The sequence below is a fragment of the Notothenia rossii genome, assembly GCF_949606895.1.
Source record: "Notothenia rossii genome assembly, chromosome: 9".
Lineage (NCBI taxonomy): Eukaryota > Metazoa > Chordata > Actinopteri > Perciformes > Nototheniidae > Notothenia > Notothenia rossii.
In genome coordinates this window covers 68,408,069-68,423,222 of record NC_136907.1, presented here as the reverse complement: position 1 = coordinate 68,423,222, position 15,154 = coordinate 68,408,069, and the positions used below count along the sequence as shown (strand labels likewise).

At 40.4% G+C, this 15,154-nt stretch overlaps 1 protein-coding gene across 4 annotated transcripts; it reads left to right on the top strand.

The window, feature by feature from the left end:
* Positions 1–3,641: 3,641 nt before the first annotated feature.
* Positions 3,642–13,370, top strand: eef1da (eukaryotic translation elongation factor 1 delta a (guanine nucleotide exchange protein)). Of its 4 annotated transcripts, XM_079651875.1 has the most exons (11): positions 3,646–3,731; positions 4,183–4,204; positions 5,241–5,276; positions 5,893–6,513; positions 7,298–7,412; positions 9,272–9,325; positions 11,713–11,794; positions 11,887–11,975; positions 12,333–12,542; positions 12,853–13,047; positions 13,266–13,370. In XM_079651875.1, exons 4-11 carry the CDS (start codon positions 5,924–5,926, stop codon positions 13,302–13,304), a joined length of 1,374 nt encoding a protein of 457 aa, XP_079508001.1. In that variant the 5' UTR covers positions 3,646–3,731; positions 4,183–4,204; positions 5,241–5,276; positions 5,893–5,923; the 3' UTR covers positions 13,305–13,370. The 4 variants fall into 4 exon arrangements, with proteins under 4 accessions (XP_079508002.1, XP_079508001.1, XP_079508003.1 ...); XM_079651876.1 differs by lacking the exon at positions 5,241–5,276 and having other exon boundaries at positions 3,642–3,731; XM_079651877.1 differs by lacking the exon at positions 9,272–9,325 and having other exon boundaries at positions 3,647–3,731.
* Positions 13,371–15,154: the final 1,784 nt, after the last annotated feature.

The following is a 15,154-nucleotide window of genomic DNA, read 5'->3' as shown; positions in this document are numbered from 1 at the left end:
TCATACAATTAATGTTACTGTCTGCTAAGCCTGTGTTTTAGCCTTTGTTTGTATTCTCACTGCTTTGAAGGTAATACTTTTGGATGAAAGCATCTGCTAAATAAACCAAATAGAAAAATACAGTGCTGGAATTAATATGTTTTTACTAATTAAAAAGTAGAATTGCAGCTCTCTAACAAGAGCATTGAATATTTAATGTAGCCTAAAGGTATACAAGCATTAACAGCAAGACATACTTAAAGTATTAAAGTCAAATTAGATTACTTGTTGGGTTTGTTACCTATCAAGAAAGTTATTTTGTAAGATGCTAATATACTATTGGAAATGCTACTGATGCTGGACATATATTTCCATCTTAGTTGACCCTCATCAAAAAAGCACAGCAGAGGATGTTCTTTCTGAGGCAGCTGAAAAAATTAAACCTGTCTAAGGCAAAGATGGTGAACTTCTACACCTCCATCATGGAGTCCATCCTCACCTCCTCCATCACCATCTGGTACGCCTCAGCCACAGCCAAGGATAAGGGCAGGCTGCAGCGTGTCATCCGCTCTGGTCGGCTGTAATCTGCCATCCCTCCACGACCTGCACGCCTCCAGAACCCTGAGGCGGGCAGGGAAGATAGTGGCCGACCCCTCCCACCCTGGACACAAACTGTTCACCCCCCTCCCCTCTGGCAGGAGGCTACGCTCCATCAGGACCAAAACCTTTCGCCACCTGAACAGTTTCTTCCCCTCCGCTACCGGCCTCTTAAACAAGGCCCGGCCCCCCCACTGACACTTTACCTCAGCCACAACGTAGACTCTATATGCATTACATTAATGCACACAATGTTCAAATACTGCTTACTGCACATATCTCATATTTCATGTTCTACAATTCACTGCATTCTATTTCGCTGTAAATTACAGCTTTATTTTATTGCTATCTAACTTTATTTTATTACAGTTTCCTTAAAGATTTTTTGTTTTATATTACATTTTTTGTTTTATATGGAGAGATTATATGGGCAAAATGTGTCACTTCCTTGGGGCCCAAAACAAAGAGGATGTGGTTACTAAAAGGCGAGCGAGGTGGGTCATGACTAAAAGGAGGTTGTGTCTGCAAAACCTTATATCTGCAAAACCTGTCAGAAACTGTTGCGACCGACAACCTATCCCAACCATTCAGGATCAATGAATAACCTCAATCATCAAGACAAATTTATATTTATTCTGTTCCACTGGAGCTTGTTTATGACCAGTGACGTCCAAATAGGCCAGACTGTTAGCAGGTGTGAATGTAGAAGTGAACAAGTGAAATTGTTCCCAACAGAATAACAGAATAGCATTCAACCTTCAAATACTCCTCTGGAGCTAGTGATTAATTTTCAGGAGAATTTGTGTGCAGCTTAGCTCCTCACAAAGAGTACAATTTAACCTGTGTCCCTCAGTGTGAAACATGGTATCCCACTGGCTTGAAAAATAATTAAAAGCAAACCTCTTGTAGACTGTTATCAAGTTACCATCATCCCTTTAGCATTGGGCTTCCCCTAAAGGTCATCCTAAACCACAGGTTAACAAAAGGTGTGTATATACATACGCCTCCTGGCTAATGGCTTATTTATCAAACACATGGCTGTTTGCATACAAACCAAGCTTTGCGTTGCCTGTTTGACTGCTCTCAATTTTGTGGAGAGGATGTTGTATAAAGTAAAAAACAACGTTGTTTATCCTCACAAGAGCTCATGGAGCCTATTCAAGCTTTCATCTACACAAGCTACTACAGATGTAATCAGTGATTGTAAGTATAGGGCTGCCAGTCAATTATTTTCATTATTGATTAATCTACTGATTGTGTTCCTGATGAATCGATAAATGATAGTGACTTCTTAAAATGTCTTTTTTTGTCCAACCTATAGTCCAAAGCCTAGAAGAGATTAAGTTTCATCGCATAAAAGACAACAAAGGTCCAAATACCTCTTCATGTGTGCTTGTTTTCTGTCTTAATGCTCCATTTTATGTCTCATTGTGATTTTGGGGATCTTTTTTTAGGTCGCTTCAAGTCTGTGTTGTTCAGTCATGTGGTTATTTCTTTTTTTGCATCTCTTTGTTTTCGTTTTTTAACCTATTTTGTGTTGCTTTATTTCCAATTGAAGTATTTGTTGCCTCTTTCACTTCTCCTTTTAGTAATTAGGCCTCTCTTTGTTTTCATTTTGGGCCTTGCTCCAAGCAAGATCAGTGTTAGTCTTCTCCCTCATATATTGTTGACTCAGTAGTTTTCATTTTTACCTTATCCTTGTCACTGCTGCAAGACAATTCATTGTTAAAAAGAGGAATGTCACCCAATAATTAAAGAAAAGTATTATTCTTGAGGCTGAGACACAGGATAGGCACTTGAGTGTAGATTTCTTTGCTAAAAAATGCAAAAGCAAACCATTCATATTTGATGTCAGGGGTATACAATTTGTCTCTTCTCTGTGTAAAAATGAGACATTCACATTGTTTTACCATAACATTTGCTGTGTGTCAATTCTTTCTGACAAGTTATGTTCAAATTCTGGGTCATATCTGTTAGCAGTGCTGGAATATGAAATTAATTTGGTTTGTCAGCTCAGTTTAGCATCTGAAGGCTCCACGAGGTGAGCGCCTCATCGTCAGTGGAGCAAACTCAAATTTTTCAGCCCAAAGACTTTGACCTTTGGTATCGAGTCAGACACACTTATGTCAAAGGATTTTAGACAATATTTGAAACAAATATGTGAACTTTTATGTGTGGAGATAGCTTTGCCCTATATATACAGCACACTAAACATAGCCCAGAAGCATACTCTATCACTCAGATGTGACATACATAAATACATAAATACAATCTCAAGAACTATAATTAATAACAAACTAGGACAATAATTTGCTGTATAAGGTCTTTGTTGTTGTTCTCCTTCCAAGAACAAAGTCAAAGAAGGATGTTGTACAGATGTATCCTCTCGGCCTGGAATAGATTCAATGCATTTATTAGGAGTAACTAATGCCACGCTGAAAACAAGATTAATTCAGCTTGAATTGAAAATATTTCAACCTTCATCAAGTCAAACTGGTTCTCTGGTCTGTCCAAAAGATTCATACAATTCAGTAGGCATGTATAACTTTTGGATAACAGTTTGAATTGGCTCGATTAGTCTGCCCCCTGCAGGACAAGGGAGGAATTGGGATTTCAATCCACAAGTAGCTCAAATGTAAACTGGCTATATATTTTTTTCAACTTGTTGCCCAGTTTTATTTAAAAAAAGGTGTTAGGGCAGAAGTTCATAATCAACTCAAAAGACAAAAGAATACAAACTACATGCGTTATTGTTCAAACTAAACATGAAACAGTACAGGCTGGGCCTGGGCTTAACCAGCACATGGGGAACAAACAGCTGGAACTCTGGGAAATGAAGTCTTTGGCCATAACGGATTGTACTAATCAAAATGTTGGGCGTTAATAGTACCAAAACACAGATCCCCTCTTCCATTCAGTGTTAATATACAATAACTTGTTTCAATGTGCGTTTTTATGTAGTACCATTTTGTATAAACATTAAATAAACGCATAAATCATCGATAAAGTCGTGTAAAAGCTAACGTCCCTCCCCCTCTGTAACTGCAGAATACAGGCGGTCCGCTACTGCAAACCCTCTTCCCCCGTCGGATTACAGCCGAGGCACCACGCTAAGGAACGCTTACCGAGCCATAAAACGTCGAATAAAGCCAATAGTAAGTGCAGAAGAGTTGTTTATATACGGCATAGGACACAACATAAAGTGCAATGTTTGTTAAAACACACAAAGACGTTATAGTTTGGAGTTTTCAAGCGCCACGTGGTCAAACTAACTAGCTACAAGTTGCTGGTGCTGTCAGAAAAACTATTGGCAGCTAACTTTTGTCAGTGTCAAAGTGACCCTGTAACAAATCCAACTCAACTTTAACTCTTATTGCTGTTCCATTTGCTTGTTTTGTGACTGGTATTATACATGAAATGACCACTTGTTTAAAATTATTCAGTGAACTGTACAACTTATATCTATTGCTTTTGACTAAGTTATAGGGTTTTTTGTTGGCATTCCTCAAATATTGAATAAATAATAGTCCTGTGATTGTTTTTCCTGAGGGCTTTGTAGATTATGAAACTATGTGTATTTTCTCTTATTTCTCTGTTGGGCATTAGCTTCCCATTGCCGTTACCAAAGGTGAGTGTTGATGTTGCAGCTGTTTTTGAGCTGACGATGCACCGGTTTATTGCTGTCTTACGGTCGAAATGTTGTGTTGAATGTTTTGCTCTCAGTTGATAGATCATGGTCTCCTAGCTAAAACTAATGCAGTCGTGTATATCATCTTACAATATTATCTTTGTGAAGGTTACCATGTGATCTTAATTAAACTGTTTGAGAGAGAAGTTAACTAAACGTTATGGTCATTTTGGAGGCTGTAGATGTAGATATGTACAATATTGCATTTTACTGGAAAGTGATTAATCTACTAACTACAGTATCATTATTTCCAAATCAGTTTTTTTCATTTTCTCTGAATATATTATTAGGATTATTTATTTTTTTGTTAATGCCCATCCTCACAATTCAGAAAGCCAACTGCCACATGTTTAATGTGTTTGATGTGCCCACCCAACACTCCAAAACGCAGATATTGTATCCACTGGTATAAAACAGAGGAAACGCTCCAATATCCACCTACAGGTTGTTAGTTAACAACCTGCAGGTGGATATTGCTGCGTTTCCACTAGTGCAAGCATTTGTTAGTTGTTTTTGCTTGAAAATTGACCTAAACAATGCATTTTCTGTCAATTCATCAACCTATTGTTTCAGCCCTAGTGGATTGGACACAATATTAAAAACTCCTTTTTAGATTATTTTCACACCTAAAACTGAAGCCTTCAAAATGACCGGAAGTAATCCCCTCTCGATGTGAAGGTAGGATTTATCACAGGGCTGTTGACTGCATTATTTGATGCTAGGTGTACCTAACCAACTGGCAACTGAGAGAATATATCTGTGGCACAAATAATGTTTTGAAAAATTTTTTTTTAAATATTTTGAATATCATGTAATTATGTATTCTTAATGCATGAAAATGTAAAAGATGTCTTTTGTTGATGGTTTCTGCCTGCATGTTAAGACACATGGATTGTCTTTAATATAATTTACTGTTAATCATTTTCAATATAATTCAAACGTGTGCGAATTATTTTAAAATTCCATTCCACAATAGGTAGCGTACACTTTTCTCCAGCATGCCAAAAAAAAGGTGAGCCAGACAATGTTGCATAGGTTTGGTTTTTAAATGTTTCAGAAGAAACGTGCTTAATGCATTTAAAAACAGCGTTTCCTCATGAATTAATTGACAAATTACTATTCTATTTAAAAACGGTTGTACTTCATAGATTCTATGATATTAACTGAATATTGAGGAAATGCTGCAAACTCATCCTAACCTAAATGTTGGCCATTATGTTAGCCTTATTACATTTTGCCTTATTTGTTTTGGCTTTGCTTTTTGAAAGTCCAATGTGAGATTGATCAATGACCTGCTTTTACATGTTTTGATAATATTCCATATCCCCAAAAATAGGGTTGGGCAATATGTTAAAATCTTCCCATCGATCCCAGTCTGCCAAATAACTAAATACTCTCAAAGAGGTTAGTGTGAACTCTTCCTATAAGTGGTAATCATGTTTCTATTTTGGTAATTGTAAGCTTTTTGATCAATCTAGTCTCTTTGCCTGCAAGACCGCATTGGCATCTCATATCAAGTGTTTGATCTAACTAGCAAAGTTCTTTGTGTGATGCCATCTTCATAATGAACTAATGCCATCTAGTTTCCACCTGTTGCTCCTTTTTAATTATTCCTCGTAAAACAAAAGTGAATAGAGAAGAGACCCCTTTAGTAGAGAAATGGATCAGTCTCGGCCGTCCCGTCAGCCAGGAGGAGTCCCTCAGAATGCTGTGCCGGTGATGAACCCCAGGCAGGGTCATAATCCCACCGAGAGAAGCGTCATCAGCGGAGACAAAGATCAGTCAGGGAGGCTGCGGAGACGCACACGTCCGCCAGAGGCCCACCGCTCCTGGGCTGAAGATGAGGGGTTGAGCCCCTCCATGGAAGGATGTGGCCCCTATGGTCAAAGCCCTTTGCTCCAGGGCATGCAGGCAGATGGAATGATGTACAACCAGGGCGTCTATGAGCAGGCCGAGGGCAACTACCAACGGCGGCTAGTATCCAATGGCAACGGACCGTTGTCTTCCTCTCCAAGAAGCCCAAAAACCAGAGGATACATGACCTTCCAGGCCAGACGTGGGCGCGGTCCGCAGCAGGATCAGGGACCCCCCGTCGCCACAGTGAAGGTCTCCGGGACCCCCCCCCGTCAGTACAGTAGAGGCCGCAATCGCACCTCCTCTGAAACCGAGCAGGGGGGCAAAGGCAGCAGGGGCCCGACCCAGAGGAAGAGGGTCTTCTCTGAGACGGAGAGCAGGCCTAGATGGGACAAGTATGGCACCTCTCTCGGGGAATGGGAGAGACGGGATGTGTGTTTTCCGGCTAATTAACTGAGTTTTCTTTGGTTTTTTTGTCATGCATTTTTGTTTGTGCATTCGTGCTAACTTGTGCACCGTGGGTAATATTTTTGAGCTGCAGGTTTGGAGATGAATATTTGTTTGTATTTTTTTGTCAGCATCACAGCAGGCCCTTGCATTTCTTTAACGGCTACTAAGTCTGACCTCTTGTCTCATTGGCGTACAACCGTCATGTACTCGCACGTATGGTCAACTAGGTTGTTGTTTTGACAATGGCACAATGAAGGGGACCCCTGCTATCACTAAGAGGGGTTTCTAGAGGGCAGAGAAAACCCTTTTGTTCAGTAATCCAGACTTTGCAGAGCAGGCAAACTGTTTCCCTGACTGAGGAATGTGTAGATGCCTGTCGCTGCGGTAACCTGTCAGCAAAACGAGAAGGAAGGTTTAGCATTGTATGCAGTAGTGTTTTTGTTTTACAGAGATGATGCCAGTTATTCTGACATGAATTGTTTACTTGGTTGGAACTGTCTGCCTTACGCTTTGTTTTGTCCATTCCACGCACAACTCCATCTGTGGCTCTGCATGAGGTTGTTACCCTTAATGTGCTGTTTCCAGTTGAGCATCTAAATATGCTGTGTTCTGTCACTCGTTATTGTGCTGGCTGTAAACAACTAAACCCCTGATCATGGCTGTTGGATGTACATCAATGTTTCGTTTTTTGCATCTTATTTCTCCTACATTTCTGATTTCTCTCCTTAGTACCAAAATGAGTGGACTGCAGTGCCTCGCCTCCGAGAACATCTGGTTCGACAAACCTCTCTACGATGAAGCCGAGAAGTGCTTCTACGAGGGAGCCAACGGACCTCCTTCAAAGGTAAAACAAAGGAAGATCTGCAAAGCTGCTTTGTTTTCTCTCGTGTGGACCTTGTTTGATGTTTATCCACCAGATCATTCTTGAGGTTATTTAGATTTTCAGACAAACCTATTTTCAAATTCTCCTCTCGTCTCCTGCTGCCATCTTTTGAAGTTCCTTTGCTCTCCTGTCTGACTCCTCCTCCTCCTCCGCTCATGCCTCCTTGTCAATCACTGGCCTGTAAAGCAACAGTTACATCATCACCAGCCCTCTGCAGCCCGGAGCGGCTGTGTGCACGAGAGTTAAGCTGCTCGATTTAGAAGTGGCACGTCCTACCGAGAGGGGTCAGGTGGTTTGGCAGCTGCCTCGGCTCCTCTGACTGGAAAGGGCAGTGGAGAGTTTCTACACGAGCCTTGGAAACAATGGCGATCTTTAAAGGGCTTAATCAGCCACAACGCAGAAGCCATATGTCTTCACTTACCACTTGTGGTCTCAAGAAGGGGTTGTATGTTCCCAGTTTGTGTGGCTTTGCTTCTGCCAAATAACACAAGTAAGAAGTGAATCATGTTTTTACATAAACAGCGTCCTGGCTGTTTAGGATAATACCTTCTCAAGGTATTATTTCACTAAGCATATTTCTTGTGTGAAAAGTAGTTTCAACGGTTCACATTTCATCACAACACGTAGTGGTTAAACATCAGCGGCATCACGAGAGTCTCCGGTTGGGTCATTGACAAGTGCTACCCTCATGCTAGCTGCCAACATTTCTTTAGCCTTTAGTTCCCATTTCTGTGCTACCTGCTTCAAATCTTTAGAAAAATCCTCCTACATGTTGGATGAGTGGTCCATGCTGCTTCTGTTTGTTTTGCATGCGGCTTTCTGTCTTTGTCACTGCTCCCGCTTCATTACTGCTTTACCCACAAACACCTTCAGGAGAGCGAGATTAATGCCATCCTGCAGGACATTGCTAAATCCAGACAGAATATCCTGCAGTCCCTAAACGGAGTAAGTACTGCAAATGAGCCCCAGATAACCCCCCCCCCCCCCCCCCCCCCTTTTAGTGACAGGACTGTCCTGACTAATCTTCCAGTACCAGCCCTAAAAAAAGGGAACATCTGTTTTAAATTAGAAGTTTTCATTCGAGTTTAGAGTGCTAGTTCCTGGGCCTTGGAGCTACTGACACTTGTTCTCCTGCTCTCCTCTGCTTGCGTTGCCCGTAATGATCATTGCAATCTGTCAGGAAGTATGCAATCTATGTACGTGTTTGTCTTTACATCACGTCATTTGCTATATTGAAAGCGGTTTGAATGTGTCATTTTTGCATAAATAAGTGCTACTTCAACGTTGTCTTAAAGGATTCATTGACACGCTTTTTTAAGTCCCACATAAACCAATACTTGCATGCCCCTAGGCAAATAACTATATTGCTGTGGCAGCAACAAAGATTCAGGTTTTAAACAACATATTCAGTCCATACCTGTAGGGGTTAAGCAATGGATTTTGTCCGCCACCACCTGCGTTTAAATTGCTTTCAGAAGGCATGTCTTTGAAAAATGTGAACTTTTCCTTTTAAGTCAACCTTCCTGAATTTAATAACTTTCGTTGGTGCTTAAAAAAGTTTCAAATGTTCTGTTGATTGGTTGAACACATGTGCATTGGTAGATATTTCCCATACAGGCAATCATCCATTTAGTTGTTTTTAAAATGTTTCATCCCATTTCACTAACAATCCTGACTTCATTTTCCTTTTACTGATGACTCTGCATGTGTAGCATGTGTAGTATCCAACGTTCTACCTACACCCTGTACTTCTCTGTCTTCTTCTTCTTCTTGTTTTTTTGTTCCCCTCCTACCTTCACATTGTACATAACCGGGTGCAGGCCAAAACGGCCCTGCTGCCCAAGGGGCGCCAGCAGAGACCGCGGAACAGAAACGTAAGTGTTTGCTGCTCCGGTCTGGGAGCGCTGCATGGCCGACACACACAGCGCTGATCTGAGTTCTGCTGCTGCCTGGAGTGGAGTGTACAGCTATCACTCAGATGTCATCCTGAATCACCCTTCTTCCATCCTGCAACTCTTTTCTTCATGCATCACATTATGCTACCACTAACTGATTCAGAATGTGTGTGTGTGTGGAATTTATAATAATGGTGATGATTTGTTAGATAATGTAAACATTCAATTCTATTCAAATGCTACTCATTTCCAGATTTATATTGTTTTTCAACTTTCCATCTTGATTATTGTCTGTAACTTCTGAATCAGGTGGTCAATCATTAATGAAACATTTTGAGTAGTACACATATTCCTATTGTTGCCGAGTTTCATCAAAGATTGATACAACTCATATCTGTCCTAGCTTAGCTTAGCACAAAGAGAGAGATTGCCTGGCTCTCCAACATACAGTGATGCAAATTAGTCGCTTTTCGGCGCCTCCCGCTTTTTTAACGCTGATTTGGGTGACTTGTGTAATTCGCGGAGAACCGAAGAGTTTTCGTTTTGGGGGTGGGGTGGGGGGGGGGGGTCCGTCTGTCCGTCCGTCCATCAGTCCGACTAACGGACAACTTTTCACTTCAAAAAAGAAGAAGAAATCTAGACCGCAAAATAATTAAACAAGCGAGTGCCTGTTTTTCCTGGCCAAGGGCAGGTTCCTTGAACACAACACGAGCGTAACGTGTCTTCACGTGGTATATGTCTCGTCGGAAAGGAGTGTAGACTAGAGTGCCGACGGAGAGCACCGGAACGCCGCTCCAGCTCTTCAAATATTGCTGTACCCATAAGGAGCCGTACACACCGTAGTGTTTGCGTGGCTGTCTTTAGTTGTAAGCACAGTGGCGATCTGTTGTTATTAGCATCTGGTTAGCTAGCTATGCTAACGAATTTAAAGAGCTTTTCTACAACCAGGTGGAAGAGAGCTCTCTCCTGAGAGGCTCAAATAACCTCAGCTCAGTGAGGTTAAGGCACACCTTGATATGATCATTATAGTTATTAATGAGACATTAGAGTCTAAATGAAAAACAGGTATAAAATACAATATGACAGTAACAAAAAAGTTGTTAAAAACAACAAGAATAGAGTTTAAAAGGGGAGTGATTTGTAAAATATCCAAAAAGAAGAATCTGCTTACAGTTCTGTTTCATATGGGTGTTGAGATGTATCCATAGATCTCTTCAGGTTGCTCTCAAAGTGCACCAGATTGATGCTTTTAACTTCAATATTTAAAAAAAAAATCTTCCTGGGGGAGCATGCCCCGGACCCCACTAGAGGAGGTAAAGTCCCCCCCACTTAAATCATGTTCACATGGATAGGATACTTAATACATTTGCACACATCTTGTGTCCATATCTTTCTGCCACAACCCTGCACGTGCGTGCGTGCATGCGCGAGTCATGGTAAAATATCTGGATTAAGAGGTAGCTTTTTCTTTGCACAGCGTGAGAGAAAGGCCAAATTAATGGGCTGTGATTTTAGTTTTTTTTTAAGCAGTTCAATAATTTGTACGGCCCTCGGAGGATGTTGTAAAAATTGAAAGGAAAAAGGTTCCCCACCCCTGCTGTAAATAATAATAAAACCCCTTGATTTATAACTTAACATCTCTGTCTTCTATTGATCTGAGTATATTAAGAATAGCCAGTTCATTGAAGCATTATAGCGCAGGCCTTTGTCAGATGGTATATTACGCTGTTTTTTTTCTGCTTCGAATAGTTCTCTCTTTTTTCACCATACGTGTGTTTGCATCCCTGAACATATCTAAAGCTCACTAATGAAAACATTATATTTCCTTACTTGAATCGATTCACAAATGAAATTGGGATGTGTTGTTGTATCAATCTTTTTATCTCTGCAAGACAGCTACACATTTTTTAATAATGATGTATTGTGCTGTAACAGGAATCTGCACTGAGTTTGCCTGCATGCTGTTGTTGTAATCATGGACAGCGGTGGCCTAAAGGTTGGGGGAAGCAAGCTTGTAGGATGAACCTGAACCTGCTTATTAGCAGCACTGAGGTGCCCTGGAGCTACGCCCTTAACTGCAGATGCTTCAGTGGAGCTGCTCAGTGGCCAGCAGATCAGACACTGGATGTTCTGAACGGTTCCTCATTTCAACATCTGCGTTGTGAGGGTGGAGTGTTTTCATCAGTGTGTAATAGATGCTAGCCTTGCATGGGTTTCATTTGAAATCTCACCGCTTCATCTACTTTTGATTTTGCTTGCTTCTTTTTAGGCTTGGACTGCCTTGATGAGATTACATTTTGCTTTGTCATCATCTGAACCCGTAGCTGCATCATGGCACGTACTCATTAGTGTTCCTCTCTCCACAGTCATCCTCACATGCAGGAGGAGACCAGGAGCTGGTTACACGCATGAAGAGCATGGAGCTGGAGAACCATACTCTGCACAAAGGTTCGTTCTGTTTTTTATAACGTCTTTCTGTGCTTTTGTGTATTTGATGCAGAGTATCCATTCTTACTTTTCCTATTGTGTCTGCTTGTTAGTGGTGGCTGAAATGAGAGCAGCCCTGCAGACGCTGGAGAACAGAGTGGCCACGCTGGAAAAGAGCCCAGCGGGCGTCCCAAGTGCTAAGGTAGATAACTTAGAATTACTAAATGCATATTTTCTCTGTAAAAGACAAAGCCTTGTCCCACTGAAACCATTTCAAATCAAATCTAATGTAATCCACATTGTGCTTAAGGTATACTCAAACTATAAGTATGTTTTTTGATGTTCCTCTTTTTGGTTGCTTTGTCTTGTTGTTTATGATTAATGTTGTTTATATATAAGGCTTAGGCTCCCTTCGATCCCCTCACATATCTATTGATGCTCTTTATTGTATGATGTTTTAGTTGTTTGAACAAATGGAGATCAGGAAAGAGTTCATCTTATTTGAGAGAGCCTTCTGAAGAGCCCACCTTTACAGAAATGTTTCCATTGTTTTGACCAGGCTGCTCCAGTCCAGGCTACTCCAGTCAAACAGGTGCAAAATGGAGATGATGAAGACGAGGATGACGACATGGACTTGTTCGGCAGTGATGATGAGGATGACGAAGAAGCCGAGCGCCTTAAGCAGGAGCGCCTGGATGCCTATGCTGCCAAGAAGTCCAAGAAACCCGCCCTCATAGCCAAGTCCTCTCTGCTTTTAGACGTCAAGCCCGTACGTTTCCTTCTGACCTTCATCATGTGGCTGAAATCTGTGCTAGTTCCATTGCAGTTGTGTTCTTATAGAGATGTACTGTTTTGTTGTTTCAGAAAAAGTAAAAAAATGCGATAAAATTGAGATGTTAATTAATAGTTTAAGCTAATTGCGACTTAAACTGCATATATATTTTTTTAATATTCAAAATGAATCCCGATGCATGTTAACAGTTATGTTAACGTTTTGCTGCAAACTGAGTTGAATTGTCTTACCATGGTCAAATGAGTGTTCTGGGCTTTAACCCCCCCTTCCCCACGTGCTCCCTCAGTGGGACGATGAGACGGACATGGCCAAGCTGGAGGAGTGTGTGCGCTCGGTGCAGATGGAAGGGCTCCTGTGGGGCGCGTCCAAACTGGTTCCCGTCGGATACGGCATCAAGAAGCTGCAGATCACCTGCGTGATCGAGGACGACAAAGTTGGCACAGACATGCTGGAGGAGGAGATCACCAAGTTTGAGGACTTTGTAAGTAAAACGCACACAGGGGTAACTCCTTCACCATTATTAGACTACTTCAGTTAACTTACCTCTCGGGGTATCCAGCCACGCTGAGTTATTAACTTGTGTGTTAAGACATTTTCTACACCCACACCAATATCACTGACATGAATTGAGTTGAATGTGTGGTGCTTACATCATGGGTAATGTACACCTCGACTTATTGCACTTTTCTTCCATTGCAGATCCAGAGTATAGACGTTGCTGCCTTCAATAAGATCTAGGCTCCACCAAAGTGTTGCTGCTGCTCCCTGCTTGCATGTTGATTAAAATATTAAGTTTTGAGCAAATTCCTGTCTCCGTTTGCTCTCAGTCCAACCTTAATATTTTGAGGTCCGTGCTATCCTGGTTTGTAGTCTTTTTTTGCAATAAAAAAATATATACGGTATTTTTAGACAAATTATGATATGCCTTTTAATATTATTCATAGACTATCACTATACTATGACTTTTTCACATTGTCATAATATTTCATGACTTGATATTATACACTACCACTCAAAAGTTTGGACACCTTTTCATTCAAAGTTTATTTTATTGACATCTTTTGTAGATTTATACTGAAGACATCAAAACTATAAAAGAATACATATGGAATTATCTAGTAAACAAAAAAAGTGTTACAAATCCAGAATATGATTTATATTTGGCTGGCTACTGCAGAATGCTGTGGTAGCCATGCTGGTTAAGTGTGCCTTGAATTCTGAATCAATCACAACTATCTTTCATAGTTTTGATGTCTTCAGTATTACAGTTTTTCTCAATCGCTAAACCCACTTTTTAGAATCTAAATTCATTTCTTCAAAACAAGAACATAGCCATCTAAACAGAAACACACTTGCCATAACTCTGAATATCTTTTGCAAAATGCACTTACATGACCAAAACTGAAAATACTGGTCACAAAAAAGAATAAGTCGATCGAAACAGAACAAATTGTCCTCTAATGAGACAAATGTGTTTTCATAACTGAAACTCCGGTCACCATAACAACACATTCTACCATAACAATATACATTTCTTGCAAAGTGCTCTAAGGCACTCAAAACTAAAAATACCCCTTCCAAAACCAGATACCTTCTCCAAAAACAAACATTTGTCAGCTCATGAGAAGACTATTTGAACAGTCATTACTAAGTGGCACACTAAATACTGACTACAATCATCAATACACAAACCTCAAGCTATCGATATTGGAAACTGAACGGAAAACTGACAAGTTGGGAGAAACAAACTTACATATAGGAAAAACAGTATGTTACTGTAACTATGTCATTGTTTTTATGTCTCATTTTCAGAAGAGCACCGTAACAGAAACAAAAGATGAATAGCAATACACTGGAAAAAAAATAACATGGGTAAATGATGTAAATCAGCAGTAAAGCAGAGAATGAGATCTATATAGCTTTACTGATCTGCTCTTTGCCGTCTGTCTGGCCACATAGCCTCATCTACGTCACAGCGTATGTCTTCCCTTGCAAGGCAGCGTGGGAAATATCTCCTTGCGTGTCGACACCACCCTTGACAAACATCTTACTGAAGTGAGGGAGGTCTTTTATAGGATTCTCACTAATTACAATTACTATAGGAAATTCATTGATGTCAGCTGTGAGCAATTCCTTTACATGGAAGTGAAGTACTCAATTCACCCCAATACAAAAAAAAACATTTCTCAATGTGCAAAAAGGAAAAGACCACAATTACTGACTGTAAAAATGTTGTATCAGCTATAGCTAATCCTCCCCATATGAACATCTCAAAGAGCTATGCAAGTCATATCAACACTATTATAGCTTTACCGGCACCATTTAAAAAAATATTTTAAGTACAGTCATGCAAATTCTATCATGTAAATGTTTTCAATGTAACATCATTACTGTAAGGTATACAGTACATTCCATGGAGTTACCTTTTTCAATGGGGTGATTGACTGATAACAAGTGTTCATATTTTGCACATCAAGTGTCAATTAGTGTAGCTATGGTCTAAGTTTATGAGGAAGTGTTATCCACTGTGAGAAGATTTTTTTTTGTTTTGTAGACATGAGTTACACAAAAGATTTTTGATCTTTGTG

What these genes read in the sequence shown, in the direction of transcription:
- eef1da (XM_079651876.1), top strand. Translation starts at nt 5,924, where the DNA reads ATGGATCAGTCTCGGCCGTCCCGTCAGCCAGGAGGAGTCCCTCAGAAT. An exon ending in CCAACGGACCTCCTTCAAAG is followed by an intron (nt 7,413 to 9,271) that starts GTAAAACAAAGG and finishes AACCGGGTGCAG; the next exon opens with GCCAAAACGGCCCTGCTGCC. An exon ending in TCACCAAGTTTGAGGACTTT is followed by an intron (nt 13,048 to 13,265) that starts GTAAGTAAAACG and finishes CTTCCATTGCAG; the next exon opens with ATCCAGAGTATAGACGTTGC.